This window comes from Acanthochromis polyacanthus, chromosome 18, assembly GCF_021347895.1.
Source record: "Acanthochromis polyacanthus isolate Apoly-LR-REF ecotype Palm Island chromosome 18, KAUST_Apoly_ChrSc, whole genome shotgun sequence".
Classification (NCBI taxonomy): Eukaryota; Metazoa; Chordata; class Actinopteri; family Pomacentridae; genus Acanthochromis; species Acanthochromis polyacanthus.
In genome coordinates this window covers 10,399,367-10,420,867 of record NC_067130.1, presented here as the reverse complement: position 1 = coordinate 10,420,867, position 21,501 = coordinate 10,399,367, and the positions used below count along the sequence as shown (strand labels likewise).

The following is a 21,501-nucleotide window of genomic DNA, read 5'->3' as shown; positions in this document are numbered from 1 at the left end:
TAAAAGTTTGAGTTTTCATGGAAAACATTAAATTGTCTGGTTGACTCCAAACTTTTGAGCAGTGCTGTATGTATATATAGTTAATCAGATTGTTGCCTGTTGCAGCTTTAACTGGAGACATATAAAATTTGCTATCAAACAAAAGAACTTTGCAGCCACACACATACTTCCTTTACATGTTGGGTGCATCCTAAACAAAATAATAACTAAACAACAGCAAAGTTTAACAGCAACAGCATATCAAAATAAGTTATAATAAAAGGTGACAGTTTATCCAAGCAAACGATGTGAAAAAGTAGAAACTAAGCATTTACTTTAACATTAGGAGATTATGTAAAACTGTCAGTTTTTAATCATCAGTCTTGCTGACAATGTGTACATCACCGTATGCATGTGAATACAACAATCCCCAGCCTTTGCAGCAAAGTAATTCTAAACTGAACTTGAATGGTTTGTTACTTTTCTCCATTATTATTTTGGGTTTCAGTGAACAGACAGACCCATAATGGAGGTTCCAGCATCTCCAGAAAATTGAACCCATCTTTAAAAGCAGTCAGTATGAACTTTGTGCGACTGTATGAGGGAACACACTTTAAAACTTTTAAAGGGACTGAGTAGGTCAGATTTGATTGGCAATAAAATTACGCAAAAAAAAAAATCGTCATTTTCAAGTGCACTAGAGCCACTTGGCCCAGCGCTCGTGCTTTGTTCCACCAAAAATAATCATAAAAGGTTAAAATCACTCAAAGAATCTGCTGTCTTTCTGTCTGAAACAAGGAGATAGTATCAAAATTGATTCAAAATTTGTAGTTTTCCTTCTAACCCACACACATATTGTTATAGTGTATAAACAAACATGGAATATTTCATGTTTCTATGAGTAAGATTAATTCTGTCAGTGTGGGGAAACAACATATTTTAAAATGTGAGCAATCATGGAAAAATAATCTTTCTGAATTTTTTTAATTGGATCTTGCACAGAGAAGGTTTTAATCTTTTCCAGCCTTCCTTGTGCTGACTAACGAGTGTGAAGCACTCCCTACTGGAACATTTGAGGTACTCCTAATTATTTCTTACGAAGAGGGAAACATTTGCTAAAGAATTTTCAAATAGTGTGGGGTTTATCACATGAAGCCTGGATGGAGATGAGAAGCTGCTATTTTCAGTGCATCCAGTATGAAATTTTTTTTTTTTTTAAAAAGGAATAGAAAGAAAAAAACTCAACAGTGGAGCACTAATTTTGAAGAGAGTGGAGTCATAGACTGACCCATGACTGATGTGATGCTGGTGAGTCAATGCACTGTTGGCTCTAGCCAGTGGCTCCCAGCATCTGTGACCTATATTGCAGCTCAGGGCAGCAGCAACCTACAATGCAGCGAATGACTGATCAGATTTAATATTCAAATTGGAGTGGAGAACATATAGGGTCTAGGAGAAACTTTCCTATTTATTCAAGTTGATCTGTAGCCTGTAATGTGTAATCGAATCATGAAAGTAGTACGATAGAGAGATAGATAGATATAGAGAGAGAGAGATACAGACAGACAGACAGACAGACATCAATGTACAAAAGAACATGCAAGTAACATACATGCTTGTCAAAGGAAAAAGAGGCAAAATTGTTGTTATTTGTAATAAAAAGGGTATTAAAAGTCTTAAGTACATTGTAGAAATAAAAAGAATAATAAACATAATAAGCTTGAACAACAACAAGACCTCACAACAGCGTGTGTTCATGAAAAGGTCTGCTATAGAAAATCTATCTCTGCTGCGAGAGGAAGCCGGGGTGGATGAACAGGCCAACAAAACATCAGACCGTAACAGAGGAGATCGCTGTGTTTCCTGTTTTGACCGTGACCATTGTTTTTGGAGCACTTTAAAGCCTGATCACGAGCTTTCTCTAGCCCTGGTCGAGTTTTTATTACCGATGTGGTGTCAAAAAAGCTCCACTAACCAGAACAAAATAGCTATTGTAACCCAAACCATTGTATTTCACTATCGCTAACCCGGACATGCTGGTGCCTTAACCTTCCCAACCGACTGAACCACTTTGCTGTCTCATCATAAAACTGATTTATTTGGTGTCATCCTGCCAATAGGAGCATCAAATCAGAAAACACCTCTGTGTGTCATTCTGGAGGACATGGACAGACAACATATTTTGTTGTTTAGTTTGACATGCAGTGTCAATAAATGATATTTGCATTTTAACGTGTGCCTATTCCGCAGCATTCCCTGAGCTGAAATAAATCCCACCTCACAGCAGCCGACATTATTGAAAACTTAGACGTAATCACTGTCTTTTTCTAACTTTTAACTAAGTCATTTGAGTTAAATAAGCTTTAATCTTACTCATACATTAACCAGACTTTAGGTTTTGCATGGTTGCATGGTTGGTGTGATGAATCACGGGCAGTTAATGTCTTATAGACATTTACAGTGAAATATCGAAACAAACATTTTGCCTGAAATATGAAATGGAATTTAATCACAGCAGCAGATTGTTTCCTAAAATATGTAACTGCTTACGCAAAGTGAGCATAATTTGTAGGAGACACAGCCGGTAAGCACAGCGTTTCTTTTTCCTCAACAACTTTGGTGTGTCGTGCTACTGACTCCAGAAGTAGCACATGAAATGACCTGACACAGCACTTTCACAGAAGTACCAACCTATAGATTTTTTTTATGTACCTGACCTTGCCGGCGCTTGTGTTTTTGTGTGTCTCTTGCACATTGAGCACCTTTCAAATGGCTGAGGTGGAAAATCTGCCAGCAGACATGTGTATTAATTAGAATTCTAAACATAGACCCTTTATGTTCACTAATGTCAAACCTCGCTGTCCCAGTGGACGAACCATTTGCATTCCTAGTATGCAAGCTTGACTGCCTAAGCAGCTCGTCCTGTCACGTGTAACTTGGTAAAACCTTGATTGACTGCAGATCTGTGCATATCTGCGATGATTTGGCATTGGCCTCAGGGCTTTTACCATAGCAACTCTTGTTACATCACATCTTCAAGTGGTTTACTTGTTAAGGCAGCTTAATGTATATTTGTCAGTCATGCAATCATTTTGAATTACTTACTGAATGCATTAAAAAAAAAGAAAAGGACTTTTACAGTGACCAGTCTTTTCAACTGATATGTATTCACTGCATGATTACTTGTGTTTTAAAGGCAAATTCACACCCGGCTGCAATATTGTGCAGGACATTATTGATTAACAAGTAAATTTGCCTCAGGATGAAGAATACAAATTAAAGCAAATAAGGGAAATGTGTCAGTTCTAAGGCCTCTCTGTGTTGCTTTTTTTTTTCCAAATAATCTTTTTGAGTTGAATTTTTTATTTTAAGGCATGTGTTTATGGTTAGATTTAAATTAAAACTCACTGTGTGCATCCGTAGAATGTAAACACAGCATTGAATGTGTACATTAGACAACAACAATTAAAGTCTGTCATTTTTTTTTAAGTACATTTTGAATTGTATAAATAAGGGGCTTGCTGGAGGGCATTAGTCTTTGGTATAGCTTCTAAATTTCTGGAAACTGCACTTTGGAAACAGTCAGTAAAATGCTGCAGTGATAATGAAACTAACAAGTAACAGATGTGAAGATGGGCTGAGGCGCTCTCGGTAGCAAATTGGTTATGCTTACGTGTAACTGCAGCATTTCCAGACTGATTCCAGTCAAGGACCCATGTAACACGTCATCAGCAGCTCTCTAACCTGATGCTTTTTCTATTGCTCTTCATGGTTTACTGTCCAATAAAGGATAAAATGCCCCAAACATATAGATTTCTTTCGAAAGCTTAAAAGCATTTCTCGGTTGTAACGCCGAGAACTGGGATTAAACGTCTCGAAACAGCAAGAACTAAACCTGAACCCTGCCAGAACCCATATGTAATGCGTGCAGAGGATGAAGCATGAAGGCAGATGCTGACTGGGAGATAAAGCTGTGAACTCACACACAGAGCCAAAGAAATCTACTGAAATATGGTCTGTTGCGATATCGATGCCGACAGTGATGACTATATTGTAAAATATATAAATGCAACAATTGCCAGACTTTCATTTTCCAGTAAAAGATGATCACTGTTGAATCTGGAGACACGGCAGAGAACATTTTCCATCTCATTTTTAAAGCATTTATGGCAAAAACAGAATTTTCACCCATGAAATATACCAGTGGCGTTATTTTTTTTCTTTGCTATTGCTATTAATGCTGAAAACCAATGTACAAAAACATCAGAGTTTTCAGAAAAAAAGGGTTAGGTCAACTGTCAGCATGGTTTCTGAAGAAGAGGATCAAGCATTTCACATTTAAAAGCAGAACTAGCAAAAATAGATGGTAAATCAAATTAATTAGAAATCAGTAACTCATGCGGCAAATCGACTAAATATCAGATTCACCACACATTTTGCAGTTGTCTAGGATAATTCCGTAATTTTTAATCACCCTGCGTAACATTTTTTGAATGCCTTATGACCATGGAAGTCCTTAACACTAAGGTCAAGGCTTTATGCTCTGCAGTGGCGGTTGCTCTTTTCACTGTCATATATTCCCCAGATCCACTGCACAGTTTTTCCACATGGCATAAAATCGATAGCAATGAAGAGGGTCACTGCAAGAAAGGGAGGCATCCGTTAAAGTGCCAATGTTCTTTTGGGCGAGACCTAACTTACACTCCTGGAGCTACTTGCGATACATTTCAAGTCAAAAAAAATTAACATTTACTGTATTTTATGCGGCTGAATGAAATTAGGATTAGTCATGCATGATGTTTCCTATACATGAGGTTAGCTGTGGAACAGTTCGGAGCTCAGAAAGTTTACTTATTGAACGGCTCCAGATCTCTAAATCACCTCCTACATCTCAGCATGTTGTTAAGTGATTCGTGTAGGTTTGGTGTCATGCTCACTGTTTTCAAACGGCTTCACAAAAAAAAAAAAAAAACAATCGGCCAATTACAACTTTGTAGGTGGGATTGAAAATGTCATTGTCATCCCCGAGACTGGCAACAACTGGTTGTTATAAGCTGACATATAAATAACATAATCCTGAAATCAACAGCAACTACAGCATGCGGGACTGAAAATACTGAGTTTTCTACCGATTTGACAGGGGAAAACATAATAATCCCGTCTTCTAAGGAGAAAAATGGCAAACATGAACATGATATTAAGCCGAAGAAATGAAGAGAAACAAGCTGGCATTTCATTCTGATCATCAGGCTGATGCAGTTCATATACAAGGCTGGTTAATTAGGCCTGATTTAGCTTAACTACGCTGCAGAAGATGAAACTTTCTGGCAAATATATCACATACTATAGAAATCTAATTAATTCTATGTGTGATTGTAATACCCAGAGCCTCATCACCACCTGGTTCCTTGCCAGTTCAACTAAAGTTGGACACACATCTACGTTGGTTTCCACCAAGGTTTATGCGATGACTAATAAACGAAAAGTGGTCTGGTGGAGGGAGAGGAAGCAACCAGATGGCCGTTTTTTACCACTCGTGCCTAATTTTTGCGCATTTATCATCCTCTGTAGGTCACAACCGTTTCGGAGATTAAAGAAAAATTGTGCTGTGTGGCAGCTTACCAGTGTTTGGCAGAGAGTGTATTATGGTATAGTTTTGCTGCACTGTGAGCCGGTACCATTGTGCTCTGGCTGCTGCTGCTTTCTGTGAGTCTAGTACTTTGAGTCCCACTTCAAAGAAGAGACGACTGGAGGTTGAATAAAAGCTCCAAGTCAGTCAATTGGCCCTGAATTGCTCGAACTTAACTGCAATATCAGCAGTGCAAAAAAAAAAAAAAGTGGCTGGCGTGGTCAACTTTTTTCTCGGTTTAACTTGCTCAGCCCCTCACATTGACATCAGGGCCAGGTGGATAGGGAGGAAGTGGAAGGAGAGGAGGCAGTGTGCTCGATTTATCAGTAATTATGGAGTGCTATTTTCTCTGTCTCCCATCTATGTCTGCCCTGGGAAGCAGTAGCCATTCTTTAATCTTGACACCCAGTGATCATGTAACACAAGGAAGTGCCTATTAGAAGTGGAGAGAAATTGGAGGGGGCCTGTCTCCTGATCCTCTTTTAGGGGAGTGGGGGTGACAGAAGTGGTGAGAATGGGGATACGTAAGTGTGGGGGGGGGGAGGGGGGGAGGGAGGCAGAAAAAGGGGCTGACGTGAGATGGAGGCCGAGGTATTGAGGACAATTACGGGAATGGTTTTTAAAACTCCAGAGGTTTTGTACAGAAGTGGGGTTAAGGAGTAGGGAGTCTTTTTTTTTTTCACGCTAGGAGAAAAAAAAAGAATGACTTGCCGAAGGACATGTGAATAATTTGATTTTTCAGATGAACTAAAACAAGTGTAATAATGTGAAATTCAGTTTTAAAGCAGAACAGGTCTTTATGTCGTTCCCTGTGGGTTTGCTTTCCACTGACTAAAACACAATCAAGACAATGTCGGGGGTAATTATACTTTGCTTTGGGATGATTGTGTGTCAGACAACATAAATCAGATGGTGGAGATACACGCAAGACCAAATGCTGCATTTCAGTGCTGCGTCTCATTTGAGTTCAAGTCTACAGTTAGCAGCAAAAACAAAACAAACACCTCCATAAAACAAAGCCTGTTTTTTTTGTCACATTCAGGCCAAAGAAACCAGATAGATGCACTTCATCTTGGAGATGTTCTTTATTGGATAATTGGATATACCCACTAAGTCAGTCCATATTCTGGAAGCGATACATCAAAATATTCCCAATCTGATTATTCCTGAAGCACGTCAGTGGGTGATACACTTAATGCCTTCTGTCAAAATGCAGCTACGCATTGAAAATACACATTGATTGAGTCTCTTAACATGAATAATTTGTTCTCTCAATTGAGTGCAGTGCCGTCACTGCTGTGCCAACCTGGCATCTCACTCCATTAACGGTCCTCTCCTAATTTTGGAGTAACATAAAATCACCAAGTGCCAAGATTATTTTGATCCGTCTTAAACGTTTTTGTTTTTTTTCCCCCTTTTAGACGGAGAGGACAGACACAGACATATAACAGTGTAAGTGATTGAACTATGAATAATCACAGAATCACAGATCAGCACACAGTGGGCCTATTTGTTACGCTGAAATGTAATTTTAGCACAAAACCCCTACAAAATCCGACAAGCATGCCTGAGCCAGACAGGGAAATGATTTGTGTTTCAGTCAGATTTGTGTTTGAATCAAACTGCTGACAGTGTGCTGACTGGGAGAAGATGCACGGTGTGCACTGTAAATACAGAGGATACAGAGGCATCTCATACATGATTTAATCAGCTTCTGTAAATAGTGATTTATTGAGAACATGTTCTGCGATGTTAATTCCTGACAAATGAATTATGGATGGAGCTTTCTGCAATACTTTGATGGTAAAGTTGTATCATTTAAATGATAGTATTTGGTATGAAGCTTGGTTGGTTATTGATGCTTTTTTTTGTGAATAGTTAAAAAAAAACATCAAAAAAGGGAATCTTTTGAGAATTCACCAAGAAACTGAACTGATATTGGTAATGAGTGATGAAAATTAGTGCATTTGCCATTGTAACAATGAGAGACTCTATTCATTTGACATTGTCCAAATTTCCATACTGTCACTATGTCATGCCACAGACAATCTATCTCGGCATTAGTATATGTTTAGTCTAATATAGAACATGGCCCTGCGTGTGCTTCTTTGATCCTGTTCATTTATTCTGTGTCGCTGCTCACTAAACCACAGAATTACTTAAACGCTCTGTGCTCCATGTTTGGCAAACAGAGAGGCATTGACTGAATCTTCAGGGTGAAATACCACATGCGCACACATGATCAAAAAGCGCACACGCGTGCCGTCCCTCGAGACCTCAGCGTTGCCGTGCTGATGAAGCTGCTGTTGTTAGTTTTAATGATGGAGAGGCCAGTCCAGGTGATGCTAGTCTGAGCAGAATCCTCTCTGGTGCTTTTGTACACTCAGCACACCAACAAGACACCAATGTAGGACAACGAAGAGGCAGCATGGCACATTGAAGTTGCAGTGGTGAGTGGGGGGGAAAAAAATAGTGCAATGGTAGTCACCTTTGGGTGGATTAGAATCTTGCTACCCTGTACATTAGGAAACAGATCCCATTCAAAAGGGAAGTGGATAATGACCTCAGATTGTATTCTGTCGTCGTATCATGAAGTTTAGGGGATTCCACCAAATGTGTCTCTGCTTTGATGCTCTGTTCCAATGCTCTTTTGTTCGAATGGTTCATCAGAGGATTCTTTTATCACTGTAGTTGAGCTTAGCAGAAGTTTAATAAAGGAGACTACTTCATTTTTAATTCTCTCACCTCGAGGCTACTCTTTCATTCATTACTCCTTCTAAGCCACACCTCCCGACTCCGATCTTTCCATTCCCACCTCCCTCCATTATCCCGTCGGTTTAAAATTCAAGAGGCGGCCTCCTTTCAGCTCATCATCCAATCGAGTAAGCCTAAAATTCACTCCTTCTCTCTTACCCACACGGGAGCTAATCGCTAATCAGAGCTCCCTTGATTAACCCATTCATCTGTGAGGTCACTGCTTCCTAATGCCTGCTGCGGCCTCTTTACCACAACCAACTGTGCTACCTCTTTTATAAGCTGCACCAGATACTTGACAAGCTCACATCATGCTGAAACAACGATTTCGAAAAGCCAGAGCTTTGTCACGAAGGAAGAAATAGGAGGGATTACAAAAGCTTATTTGCAGAATAGAAAGTGATTGTTCTAGTGAGCGCCTCCCATAATCTGTAGCGGAAATAAAACTATGAACTATCACTGTTTCAATCAAGCAATACGATTTGATCTGTGGTGACCAGTCTGCTGCTACTCAACAGAACACACACAGAATATTAGCAGATATTAGGCAATTCTTTCAAATCTCTGGTATCCACATTCTGACTGGATAAGACGATAAATCAATATATTTGGTAATTAAAGTGGTCTAATGCAACAACCAGCCTTATAAACTGAAAGTTTGAAATTCTTTCCCCTAAATATAGAGGGAAAAATCCTTCACAGAAAAAAAAAAATTGACGGAAAACCACTGAAGCAGAGTTAAAAATTCAGCCATGGTTAGAAACTATGAAAGTTGGGGAAAAGATCTGCTTTTCTTCAGAGGTGGCAGTTGCTTATGTCTCCTATATGCTGTCATTGTCATGTTCAGTTGCTGAGGTTTGACCCAGTTAAAAAAACCTCTCTAGGTATACTTTATAACTCCTCTTTATACGTCTGCCAACAGATTTCTTTTCCTGGTGACACAGTTTCACCCCGTCTGCTGAACAACGTTTGTAAATTGAATGATGGCCTTGTATAGAGATATCAAAATGCTTTATCTGAGCTGACATTTATAATTCTTATGTGTTGTGACATCCTTTAGAAATAAAAATATTTGTATTGTGTGAGTTTAAAACTCAGTCATTGTAAGGTTCAAATATAAATCTGAAAACAGCACCTTCAGTTGTCAGAGATTCAGTGTTTGCAAGTAATTCCACTGTCTTCTGCATTTCGTGGTTAAACACTAACTGTAGTAAACATACCTTTTCATCTTATTTTCACCACACACACACATTTTCTTCTCTTTTTTGTCCACCTACCTTAAACTTGTCTATGTCAAATCCTCCCTCAGGACCATGCATGCATATTAATATCTCCTTCTCAATGATTATTCAAATATCTTCTAATATTGTATCTGTTGTTTTTATAGAATACTGTCAGGTTTGATCTTCATGGCAGATTAAAGTGCATTTTTATGCAAATATATTTTTACCATATACAGTTGGGGGTTTAAAACCCTATAAACAATGACGTTAATGTAATTAACGTTTGAAGTACAGTAAGTACTTGCCCCAGGGAATGCAAGGATTACCTATACCTAAACCACCTCATTAAAATTTAAACTGTAAAGAGGCATTTGTGTTATAAACATTTGAAGAAGACCTTCTAAAATCACCTCTGTTCTTTTGTGGCTCCTTGTGGGAATTTAGAAAAATTGCTTTGTGAATTTTGCAGCAGCTGAAGAAAAGTTGTTGGTAATCTTGCACTGATGTTTTACTCGGTGCTTATAACAACAAAATGGCTTGATTTTGTGCATAAAGATGAGCATTTTACAAGGCTTACGATTAAGTTTACTTCTGTCCCGGGAAGGAAGCAGGCCAATGAAATGCTACAGGATGTGAATATGCTAGCCTTGTGGCGAAAGCCTCTGAGCTACAGCATGAAAAGAGGACAGCTTAGGGGAGAAATACAGCGATAGTGGAAGAATTTCAAAGGCAAGAGGTCAAGAGCACTCTATTTTCAAACTTAACATGGGGAATAGGTACACGTTCGCTGCAATAACCCATATCAAGGGCACGTTTTGCAAACGATAACCTCCCAAGAAGAGGAGACGAAATATGGTGCAGAAAGGAAAGAGCTTTTCTCAGCAAAAATTCACAATCCTTTTAGTCATATCAGGCCTGAAAATGTCTGCTCAGGATACCTCTGCGCATGTGGATCTATATGCTGTGTGGCTGGGAGTATGCATGTAAGCACGCTTGTGTATATGACAGAGCATCTCCCCTAAGCGGTGCCCTTTTCACTATGTCTCTCCTCTAAGATAAAATGAAGCGATCCTTTTTTGAAACATTTGAAGTTTCTGACAGCCATGACATGACGGCATTTATCACCACAGGTTAAAACCAAACCAAAACAAAAACCTGTCACTACAAAGCTAGGATGTCAGTTTTTTCACCGTCACCGTACTGAAATGTACAGACGGTGACAAATTAAAGGCAAAATCTTTATAAAGTGTTTTATTAAGTTGTTGGGCCATAGAGCACCTGCTGCCAGAATAATTCAGTGCACCTTAACATTGACTATAAACATATCAGGAACTCCACTTTAAGAGTGGAACATCTTTCTTCCACAAACATATTCGGTGTTTTGATGTTGCACTGTAATAAATTACTGTTAAAGAACAGCCAAATTCTTACAGCAGTGCATTGATTTTCCATAATACAGTTACAAGCTGTAAAATGTGACACTTTTTTGATGCCAAAAACGAGAATGACTGCTAACAGCAGGCTACTGTAAAAACTGATTGTGTCAGGGGAACAAAAAAATGTTTGCCCAAATATTAACAAAGTGCTGTTTAGGTTAGTGACTTCATTTAGGCAACTAAGAACATTATTAAAGTAATTGCCATTTTTACCTTTTTTTCCGTTAAATATTTTTCTTGCATACTAAACTAAACTTTTTAGACTACAATTTCATAAAGAATTTCATCATTGCTGCTTTTGAATTAAATGTTTCCAAATCCTTAAAAATGTAACTTGATATTGATATTTAAATATTGGTCGGTCTCAATTCTGAATCAAAAGTATGAAAGCACATTGTTGTTTATGGTGCATTTCTGAAATCAACATCAGTTTTTGTACATTTTCAAAGAGGAAAACGTTATAACTCACAGGGAGCTACACTGTAAAAAAAAATCCCATAAAAACTGTGAAAATCTTGCAACAATGGTAAAAATCTGTGAAAGAAACAGCAAATATATGAAAATCAGACTTGAATACATTGATTACAATGTAATTATATTTTTATTTTTATACAGTTAACGTGTAGATAACCCTTTTTTGGGCAATTTTACTATGTATTGTCTGTAAATTACCAAAAACAAGGGCAATACATGAAATAAAAGTAACATATTTAAAGGATTTTACTATTTAAATTGTTCAAAACAGTTAGGATCTGTACAAATTTTACAGTGTGCACTTAAAGATAACGTGAAGTCAGTGTTCATTACAATATTAAACCCTAGTCACGGTACTAAACAGTAAACCTCACATTCCACTGCAGAGTACTACAATCAGTTGTTTCAGTAAATTCAACCGTGGGACTGTAGAAATACAGTAAAACATTACATTTTTTTGTTTTGTTTTCACAGTTGATGATGGAGAGTCTAATTGTCTAACATGTTGGTTAAAAACCTCCTGCTGGTGTTCAGCTGGGTTGAGATCTGGTGACTGTGAAGGCCACAGCTTATGATTCAAATATTTGGATGGAGGCAGAAGAGAACTTTCTCATCAGGGTGTTTTATCATATGATATAGGTGATCACTCAGAACATCTTCGCACTCATTTGAAGTGACATTTACCTCTAAAGGGACAAGTGGACTCAAGCTATGGATACAAAGGTTCAGGCTTTTCCTTTAATTTGTCAGTCATCTGTATCTTTCCTGTGTATTGGCTCAAAGTATCTGCAGCTGCAGTTAGACAGTGACAAATCCTCTAAGTATATCCAATCTGTGTTTTGACTTGACTGTCATTGTATCTAATGCAAAGGAATCATTAAAAATATTCCCTGGACTACAAGATGAGAATACAATAAAACTGTCCATGCTTTAAATACTCTACTTATATGTGCTATATGTAGTGTTGATATGCTGTATTTTAACAGAAAAAATTATTTTAGTTAACGCAAGATGAGTTCACCCTAAGTGTGAGGGAGACTGAATGGGGCACTGAACAAAACATCCTTAGAGTTTTGATAATCACGCACAATCCTGACACGAGGCATGCATAATACGGAACACTTTAGCTTTGCAATGCTTAATCTTCAATGAATTGGGATGGGAGAACTTTTTTTTATTTTTTTTATTTTCACCATCTGCTCCTTGTCTCTGCAGATTTTGTTGATTTATGGAACACACTGAGCCCGTGCTTGCTCCTCTGCTTCCCTTCCATTTCACAAATATATGGCTTTGAATTAGGAACAATAGGATCAGTGACCGTCGCCTGAACACCCCATTCCTTCTGTTGCTGCAGAGCAAAGCGGTTGGTCGGAGGAGGGAACTCTTGCCAACGTCTCGTGATTAGCTGTTCGTCAGAGGGGGTGAATTCGAAGATCAAATTGGAAAGGAAACGAGGTCAGTAAATTCGGAGATGGCATCGCATCAGAGTACAGGGAGCTAATGGGGATAGCAAAAGCAAACAAAATAACCCACTGCAGCTGGACAAAACCTCTCCACATAATGCCAGTGGTCCATTCTCTTGAGAGGACAGCAGCTGTTATGTATTTTTATCAGAGAATGTCCCCCTCCCCTTAAAAAGTGCAAAAGTGGAAGGTTGTTGTGAAGAGGCTAGGCGACACAGCGTGAAGTCACAGAAATGTGCTAGTGCAACATTTTCTCATACCTTTCCTTTTTTTATTGCAGACTTGATATATAGACGTTTGTCAGTAGAAAATGACGGTCATTAGGAGTGTAAGTAAGAAGGGAGGAGTTTGAGTGAAACACTGTTAAAGCTTCATCTTCTGCAAAAGCTGATAAAATCCCGGATAAGAAACAAAGCAGCGTTTTTTTTTCTCCCCCTACCAGAGTCCTGTTCCTCTTGAACTGAAATAGGATGAGGAAGTGATGCCCTCACCTTGATAAGATGATACCGCCTCACATATGTCTCCCTAAAATAAAATGCAGCTCTGCTATCCAATTGCAGCCTCGCAGTTGCCTCGCAACAACACTTCTTCCCACCCGATCCTGTGGCACTGATAGTGCGATTTGAATAAAACGATACAGACACAGGCAATTATGACAGATCAGTCACAGACGGCAGAAACAAGGAAGGAGGATCTGCTGTTTAATTCTGCCAGTAATTACAGTAAAACAATATATTACCAGGGCTTGAGGTGAGCTTCGCTGAGGGATTCATTAAATACCTGTTATGGTTATTTTATTTAACCAAATGCACAAGTTGCAAATGTGTAAGTCAACGATGTGTGAATGCAGGTAGAGAGAAGCAGAGCAACAACTTGGTTAAATCTTGCAGGGATTTATGTGCACTCTCGAGGATAAACACATTTTCACTCCCTTTGAATGGATTTTTTCCCCCTCCCTGTTCATCCCTTTCTGTGGTTTAGACCTTTTGGGTATACCAGTGGTAACCATACAGTGGATAACATCACTTGACATTTACATGCATGAGCAGGGAAGAGCTGCAGTGTGAACAGTGTCATTTACATCCTCCCGGCAACTCCTGTTCAGCCTCTGATTCATGTCAGGGGCTCCTCCGGGTGCATTTTGAGTGCGACCAGCTGAGAGAATGAAATTCATTCTGGCATTTTTGTCTTTTATCTAACGTTGTTTCGGCAGAACAAGAGGTAGCACGCGAAATCTGTTAAGGTTGGAGCATTTTGCCCCATTTTATTTGCCCCTCTAATGCCTCCGGAATGGAAGGTGAGAAACAACATATTCAAAACAAAGACGGTGCCCGGCGAGGTAGATCGAAGGAAAGCAGTCAGTGGTTTCTCATCAATAAAACCACAGAGTAATTAGAGAAAGCACTTGAAAGCCAATTTGCAAGTTGACAAATGATCAATCTTCATCTGTAACGCAGCCACAGTGGCCAACAGCAGCAGTGGTGGATGTGGTGACAAATGGCTCGCCTGTGCTACCTTGCATCTCATTCTGTTTGGTAAAAGACTGTAATACTGGCTGAAGAGCTAAGAATCCTTCTGTGTTTCCTATCAGCTCACAGCAGCCTCTCCTTGAGTGAGATGAACATAGAGGCAAAGCAGTACTGCTACGCTCTTTTTCAAATACTGCGTTTGAGAGACATATGCGGCTGATAATCAGTTTAGCGCTTCTATTCACAATGTTAATAGAAAGGCAAGGTCTGTGTATTAAAATAACAGATTGAGGGGGGAAAAATATGCCTGGAAAACAACATAATTCAAGTGTCACAATGTTTTTATTTCCCTTGCTGCAAGATCCCTCATGCAAAGCAAATGAATTCCGTTTTTATTTCATGCTAAATTTAATTGGCCTTTGCTTAGCCAATGCGCTTCATTTATCTGAATCACACACCCAAAAAACCTTAGACCTTTATAACATCCACCGTCCTTCCTCTTCTGCTTACTCTGAAACCTTATTAATTAGTTTGCTTTATGACAGAGACAATCTGTGTTAAGAACCATCTCATAAACCGCCCCCGCACTGCCGCTGTTCAACTGGGCAGCTATCAAATAAACCTCAGAGCACACTCCTTGCACCACTTCACATGACAGATGCAACCGACTCCCCTCCGCCGCTCCTCTCCCTGGCTCACATTGATCCTTCCCCTCCCAGAATAGATTTGGACACAATAATTCAGCAGCCAGGTAAATTGGAATAACTCTGACCATTAGTGAATTAGTTTGCTCTTTAAAATCAGCCATTGATTCCCGAGCTTAGCTGATTGGTTGCTGACCAACCAGAGAATTTAATTATCAAACAGTGTTGCTTGCTCAGCCATGTTTTCTGAAGGTCAGGGTGCCACTGCAGTCCTTTTATAAAGAAGCGACAGGACCAAGGCGAGAGATTGGGTGGTGGTGGTGGAGGGGTGGTGGTGGAAGAATCCAGTACAAATGAAGTTAGCCACGGCCAGCCTTCCCATTCCTCTGTTGCTTCCCAGCAATTGCAAGTGGCAGACCATTACCACGCCTTTCCAGACATGACTGTGAGCGGTGCAATAATAATTCTCAGGACTCAGATGACAGTGGTTTGGCATATTTAGATGCAACTGTGTTCTCCCTCTCTTTCCTCATTCTGTCACCCCCCTTGCATGAATCCTGCATGAATCGCACATAACTCTTTGGTCCCATTGAGGTCATGTTAATATGAACTGCGTTAAAATAACCCAGAGGAGTATAGAAATTCATTTTTAGCCTGCCAGCCATCCATAACCTTACGTCAAAGGTTTTGCTTCACTAGGCGCGTTATACCTGTATCACTGGGAATAAATTTACTCTGAGGCAGCTCGGCTGATAACAGTTCAGATAGAAGTCCCTCTGCTTATATTCCTTTGACAAATAATATAGAAAAAATAAATATTACATATTTTTGACCAGGTGTCATGTATGAGCAATGGACAGATAGGGCAGAACTACGGTGTGTCTGCTCTAATTCCCTGGAATCTACCTGTCTCCCTGCAAAAGGCTTCATTCTACCCTGATCCCTCGCCTCTCTGGGATTTAGAATACAAATAAGGAGAACAAGCCTCCCCATTCTTATGAACTTTATAGAATAAAGAGGGACACTTAGGGCCCCGCACTGGGGAAAGAGGAATTGATTGGCAAAGCTAGTGACGGGACCAGAATGGAGATTGAATCCCCTTGAAAGAAGCAGAATGGAGGAGGAGTTGCAGCATGAATAAGGCTGTTTAAAAAGAGGATGGAGAAAACAAGCCTCCCTTGTCCCGTCTTGTGATTTCCTGAAGCAGACATCCTCCTCTTTTTACCCTGCTTATTCAAGGGTAAGCGTGATCCACTCTCTGTCTCTTCCCCTCTCTGTTTCACTAATCCACTCTGAACATAGCAGTAATCTGCTAATAACAGGCATATATATCACCAAGTAAATACGTAAAATAATGGGAAATTTCAGGTTGGCATGTTGGGATGGTAAAAAGGTGGGAGAGATTGCAAGGAGCATTTAGTATTGAGTGTTAATTGAGAATTAATATATAGTTGTTCGTATATAAGGTGATGTTTGTTTTGGATGACTATATAATGAAAAAATGTCTAAATGTGTGATTTTAATGAAGAAAAAAATGCCAGATACGTAATTTTAAACTGACTTGGAGGGTGTTTTACGTGTCTTGCAGGAAATGTCTTGTGTGTTGTTTGCTCTACAGCCTCTCTGCCATCTTCTCTTACAGCAATACACTCCTCTATATATCACTCTCTCTTGTCATTTCCACTCTGGTGAAGTTCAGGTAACGGCGGCTGCTTTTCTTTCTCTGGCCTGCTCTGACCTTCATGTAGGTGTGATACCGACTCTTGTAGCCGTTCTCAAAACACGCAGATAATGGTTGTACTTGAAGTTTGACTTATTCAGCACAAAACGCAGAATACTGTCATTGTTCTTTGTGAGCGGTGTTTCAGTGCAGCAGATCTCTTGCAAAACCTCAAAGTAAGTCACCACAACTACACCCGATGTTTGACAGCATGCACATTGTAGTTCCTCACCTCAAGGCTATTTCCAGCTTTGTGAATAATGCCCTCAAAAACCGCAGATTTCCCTACATGGCATCAACGTTGAATCATTTAGAGATTTCGAGGTGCTGTGAGTATATCTCTAAATGCCAACCTCCAACTATTTAAACTTTTCATACTAAGTGCTGGCTTTAAAACCGCAGTCACCCTCTCAATAGCAGGGAGGGACTGAATGGTTGATGGTCCCCATTCAGTTGTTAAACCGTCCCTGTGGTTCGCCGCCAAATTATTTGGCTCTCCTTGTGATGGCATTGAACTGTTTCCTACACTGAACGGTTCTCGTAGGACCCGGGAAACAATTATTAACCAAATGTGTTATCTCCTCCCAAGCCAATTTAACATCATGCACCCTCAGTGGCGTATTTACAGGATTGCACATTTGCTCCAAGTGAGTCAGCACTTCTTGCACATGAACATTAGTGTATTCTTGAGAGAAACTTTTTCTTGTGTGGTAATGCGTCCAGCTGCTCTCTGCAGCTTCCATATTTAAACCGAAAGAGCAGCCATCTGAAGATTCTGCATCTTTTAAAGGGAAGAATAAGAGTGTATCTGATTCCTAATCCCAGGCCCATTTCTAGCTGTGCAGCTGGTTCACCGCACCGCATGACTCCAACCCCCAAAATACCACAAGTCCATCACCCCACCACATGTGGATCGGCCCTTTCAGCAGTGTGCATTGACTCAGAAAGGTGGGGTCTCTTAAATTCTGAAGGGGGCATGGAGTGCATTCGTTTTGATCAATTTGTAAGCCTTTCTTCTTGTAAAAACACATCTCCTCACCACAAATAAAACCCCTCCTCACATTCTCAACCTTATCGTTTGCTATTTTTCATCATCGTGTTTTGTCATGATGAAGACAGATGGCATCTTTGAAAACTGTGAAAATATCCCACACAAAGAAAAGATAGCAACATACATGAGATTGGAAGGATGAGTGGCCACGGTGACTCATATTTGTCCAATATTTATCTGTACCTCTCACTGACGTTTGGGCAAGTAGACTCCCTTGTATCGAGAAATAAGTTTTGGTTTAAAGTGTGATAACGTTCGGATGAAAAACTCCCAAAGTAAACAAGCAGAAAATCTGGCGTGAGATCAATATTATTTCATGGCGGCGGAAGATAGACAAATATTAACGTATGAATAGAAAGTCTGCTCATAGAAAGAAGCACAGAGGATTTACTCTCATCATGTGGCCATGTGAATGTAAATCTACTCACTGCAGGAGGGATTCAGACAGCAATGAGGCCTCAGGTGGTGAATGACTAAACCTCGGGGTCAAATGCAAAGGCGATTTTCGTAGTGCTGGAACAAACGAGAGCACATATTACTAATTTAGTCTTAGGGTTCAGTATATAACAGTGAAGGGGGAGACTCGAGTTTGACTTTGTCATTGTCATAATAAATGGGAAACATCCAAGGCCATGGGGGAAAATATGGCTGCCAGTCACAAGTCAGGTTTTCTAGCCAAATCATAAGAAATGACAAATAACACGTGAACACTCAACCTTCACGAAAAGTCATATTATTATCAATCCCCTGCTTGGCATTGCTCCTCTCTTTCAAATTACATTTTTCTCCTCATTCAGATAGCAAAGCTCAAATTAGTCTAAAGTAATTAGACCTGCTATTACAGCTGTGATGCAGTATTCTTTGCTGGTTGGTGAAATTTCATCACAATCAACTTTAATAACTGATTATACTTCAAATATGGCAGTATAATCGTTGTTAGTTACACGAGTTAATGTTCAAATCATCCCAGATTATTCTTGGTCCTTTGGCAAGTAGGTGAGTCAGCGTTTGAATTATAAAATATGGAATTAATTACGGTAAACTCGTCATAGGAAGCAAACGTGCTTATTTTAACTGGGATGTGACGAAAAAAGAGGGCTAAAATAACAATAAAAATCTCCCTATCAGTATGCCCGCTGTGATTACTTTAACTTTGGCAATCAAGCAGTTCATCATGTATTTAACTGGAAAAGATTAGGCCCATTAAATTTTCCCTGCTCTTTTATGATGTGTTATTGTCTAATAAACCATGAAAAGGGGGAAAAAATTGATAGCGCACTGTTGCTCCACGGCCAGAGGCCAAAGTTCTTAAATGCAATTACTGATGAAAATCTTTTCTTATCAGTAACCACGAGACATATTTTCAGTGCCAAATAGATATTTCCATTCACAGTAACACACAGTGGAAAAATTTTGATTCATGTTCTGTTTGAAATGGGGAAAGTTATCCATATTTATCTTTGCTTTTTTCACTTTATTGCAGCATGTGCATATTTATACATTAGTTACAGTGTTGTATTTGTAGCATGAGTTAGGTTTACATTTTCTTTTATCATGTTTTGTTTAAATGAACACCATAAATCTCACCTTGTTTAGATCCTTTGTTCGATAAACTGCTCCTACATACTGCAACTTTGCTAATCATTGTGCCATTTTCTTTCCTAAACACATTGTTTCTGAAATATTTATGAAACACAGGATCACATTTGGTATTATAATGCCATTCTCTATTGTGAAGGGCAATGATAATATTTTATTAACCATCTCTAGCGCACTAAACAGGCCCAATGTGAGGTCTTATTTTGTGTGTGATGAAAAAAAAGAGCCATTTTGCACCACATTATTTTTTAACAATTCATGAAGTCAATAGTTGAAAGTTTCTTCCAGCAGTAATTGACACCACTGGGTAAAGGGAGATGGTGTTCTTCCACATTACTGGCTGGGTGTCATAACATATCATAAAGCAGTCTTCTAACCTTGTCAGAACTTATCATGACACCAATTACATGCAGAAAAAAAAAGAAAGAAAAAAAGACAGACAAGCGGCCGAGGACGTGCTTTCTGCTCATCTGCAAAAGACTAACATCCTTGCATGGAGAGGCACAATCTGTGTGGCTTTCTAGCAAACTCCAGGGAGGCATGGTTGGTGAACATTCTGAGAAAGAGCAGAAAATAAATACACATCATGTCACAGTAAAGTGACAATGACAAGGGCACTATCTTATTTGTTCAGTACAAGACAATTAACCTAACTCCATGACATCTTCTTGTACAGCTAAAATAGAATTTGTCATGTAACAACTCTCTCTTTTGTGCGTCTCCCTTCTCTCCTTCCCTCTTTTTTTCTCTCCCATCAGGTCTCCACATAATGGAGCGAGAATGAACAGAGAGCGGCTTAAAAAAAAGCATGAACTGGAGGTTTATTGAGGTCATCTGCTTCCTGTTTATATGGGACCATATAACAGTTCAGTCTTCCCGCCAGGACCCGTTGGCCACTGAACAACATGTCACCAAGCAATATGACTGGCTCATCTCTGACCGTGGACCTTTCCACCACTCTCGGAGTTATCTGTCCTTTGTGGAAAGATTCCGCCAAGGATTTACGACCAGATATAAAATTTATAGGTGAGTTCACTTTCAGCCTGTGTACTGATGCCACTCGTGCTTTTTAAGAGAAGGTCTCTTTTAATGGTCGCGCTATTTTGAGATTTTAGTTGCAAAAAGCTGAGCTGTGTGCATTTTTAACCTATTAAGTGCACTTTTTTTTATATTTAGATGGAGTCAGTTTCCGCACTATGAATTCTTTTTTCTTATTATATTAAGGAAACACAACTAAGATTCTTGCTTTCTATTGAAAGTTACTCTAGAGCAATATCATGCACATTATCCCCAAAATGATTATGTTGCTGTAAAGCTACATTTGCACACTTTTATTAGTAAATGTTTTGTAATTTTAGCATTGCTGTTACTGCTATTACCCACAGCGAGCAGTAACAGCTGCAGTGTGCTTCTTTTAAAATTATTACAACCGTTTACTATTTGTAAAAAGCACAGGTACATTGGTAGATGTGAATGATCTGTTTCATAAAGTATTGTCAAAATCAAGGACATACTAACAAAGATAGTCCAACTTTTATTCACTAATCAGAAACATAATGCTGGATTTTTCACATACTGCTATTTAAATGTGTTTTGTGGTTTTTTTGCATTGGGGCCTTTCTCTTTGGAAGGCACAGCTGTCTTGAACTGCATATCTTCTGTCTAAACAAAGGCTTTTAAACATAGGTTTAGGACCCGAAATCAATCTCTCTTATATTACTTTTCAATTTCACATCTATCAGAATAAACAATAAAAATGTAATGTACAAATAGATTTCGCTTTCTATTCTTACCTTAAATCGTATTTGCGTCTTTGCAAATGCCAGTGTCTCAAATCAGTGATTAGTTCTGCCAATGTTCAGTTCTTGTCTTTCCTTAAATTCTTGTGAACAAACAATGCAGTTTCACATTCAAACACTGCAACATGATTCATGCTCTCCAGTGTATGCTGTATTTTGTTTTGCTGCCGTGCATCACAGATCTCCTCACAAGCTCACATACAGTGGTAGAGGCTCAGAAATTGGACGGCGAGAAACCCTCTTTCACAGAGCAATGAGCTT

At 39.2% G+C, this 21,501-nt stretch overlaps 1 protein-coding gene across 3 annotated transcripts in view; it reads left to right on the top strand.

Annotated features, from left to right (window-relative positions):
• Window positions 1-21,501, top strand: part of brinp1 (bone morphogenetic protein/retinoic acid inducible neural-specific 1) — a 110,666-nt gene that overhangs the window by 4,914 nt on the left and 84,251 nt on the right. Inside the window, exons 2-3 of one of the 3 annotated variants that reach the window (XM_022204150.2) lie at window positions 12,850-12,950; window positions 20,200-20,467. In XM_022204150.2, the coding sequence (XP_022059842.1) occupies window positions 20,250-20,467 (218 nt within the window). In that variant the 5' untranslated portion in view covers window positions 12,850-12,950; window positions 20,200-20,249. Of the gene's footprint in view, window positions 1-7,029; window positions 7,061-12,849; window positions 12,951-20,199; window positions 20,468-21,501 lie in introns of all 3 variants that reach the window. The other 2 variants (XM_051938298.1, XM_022204142.2) reach the window with 2 other exon arrangements.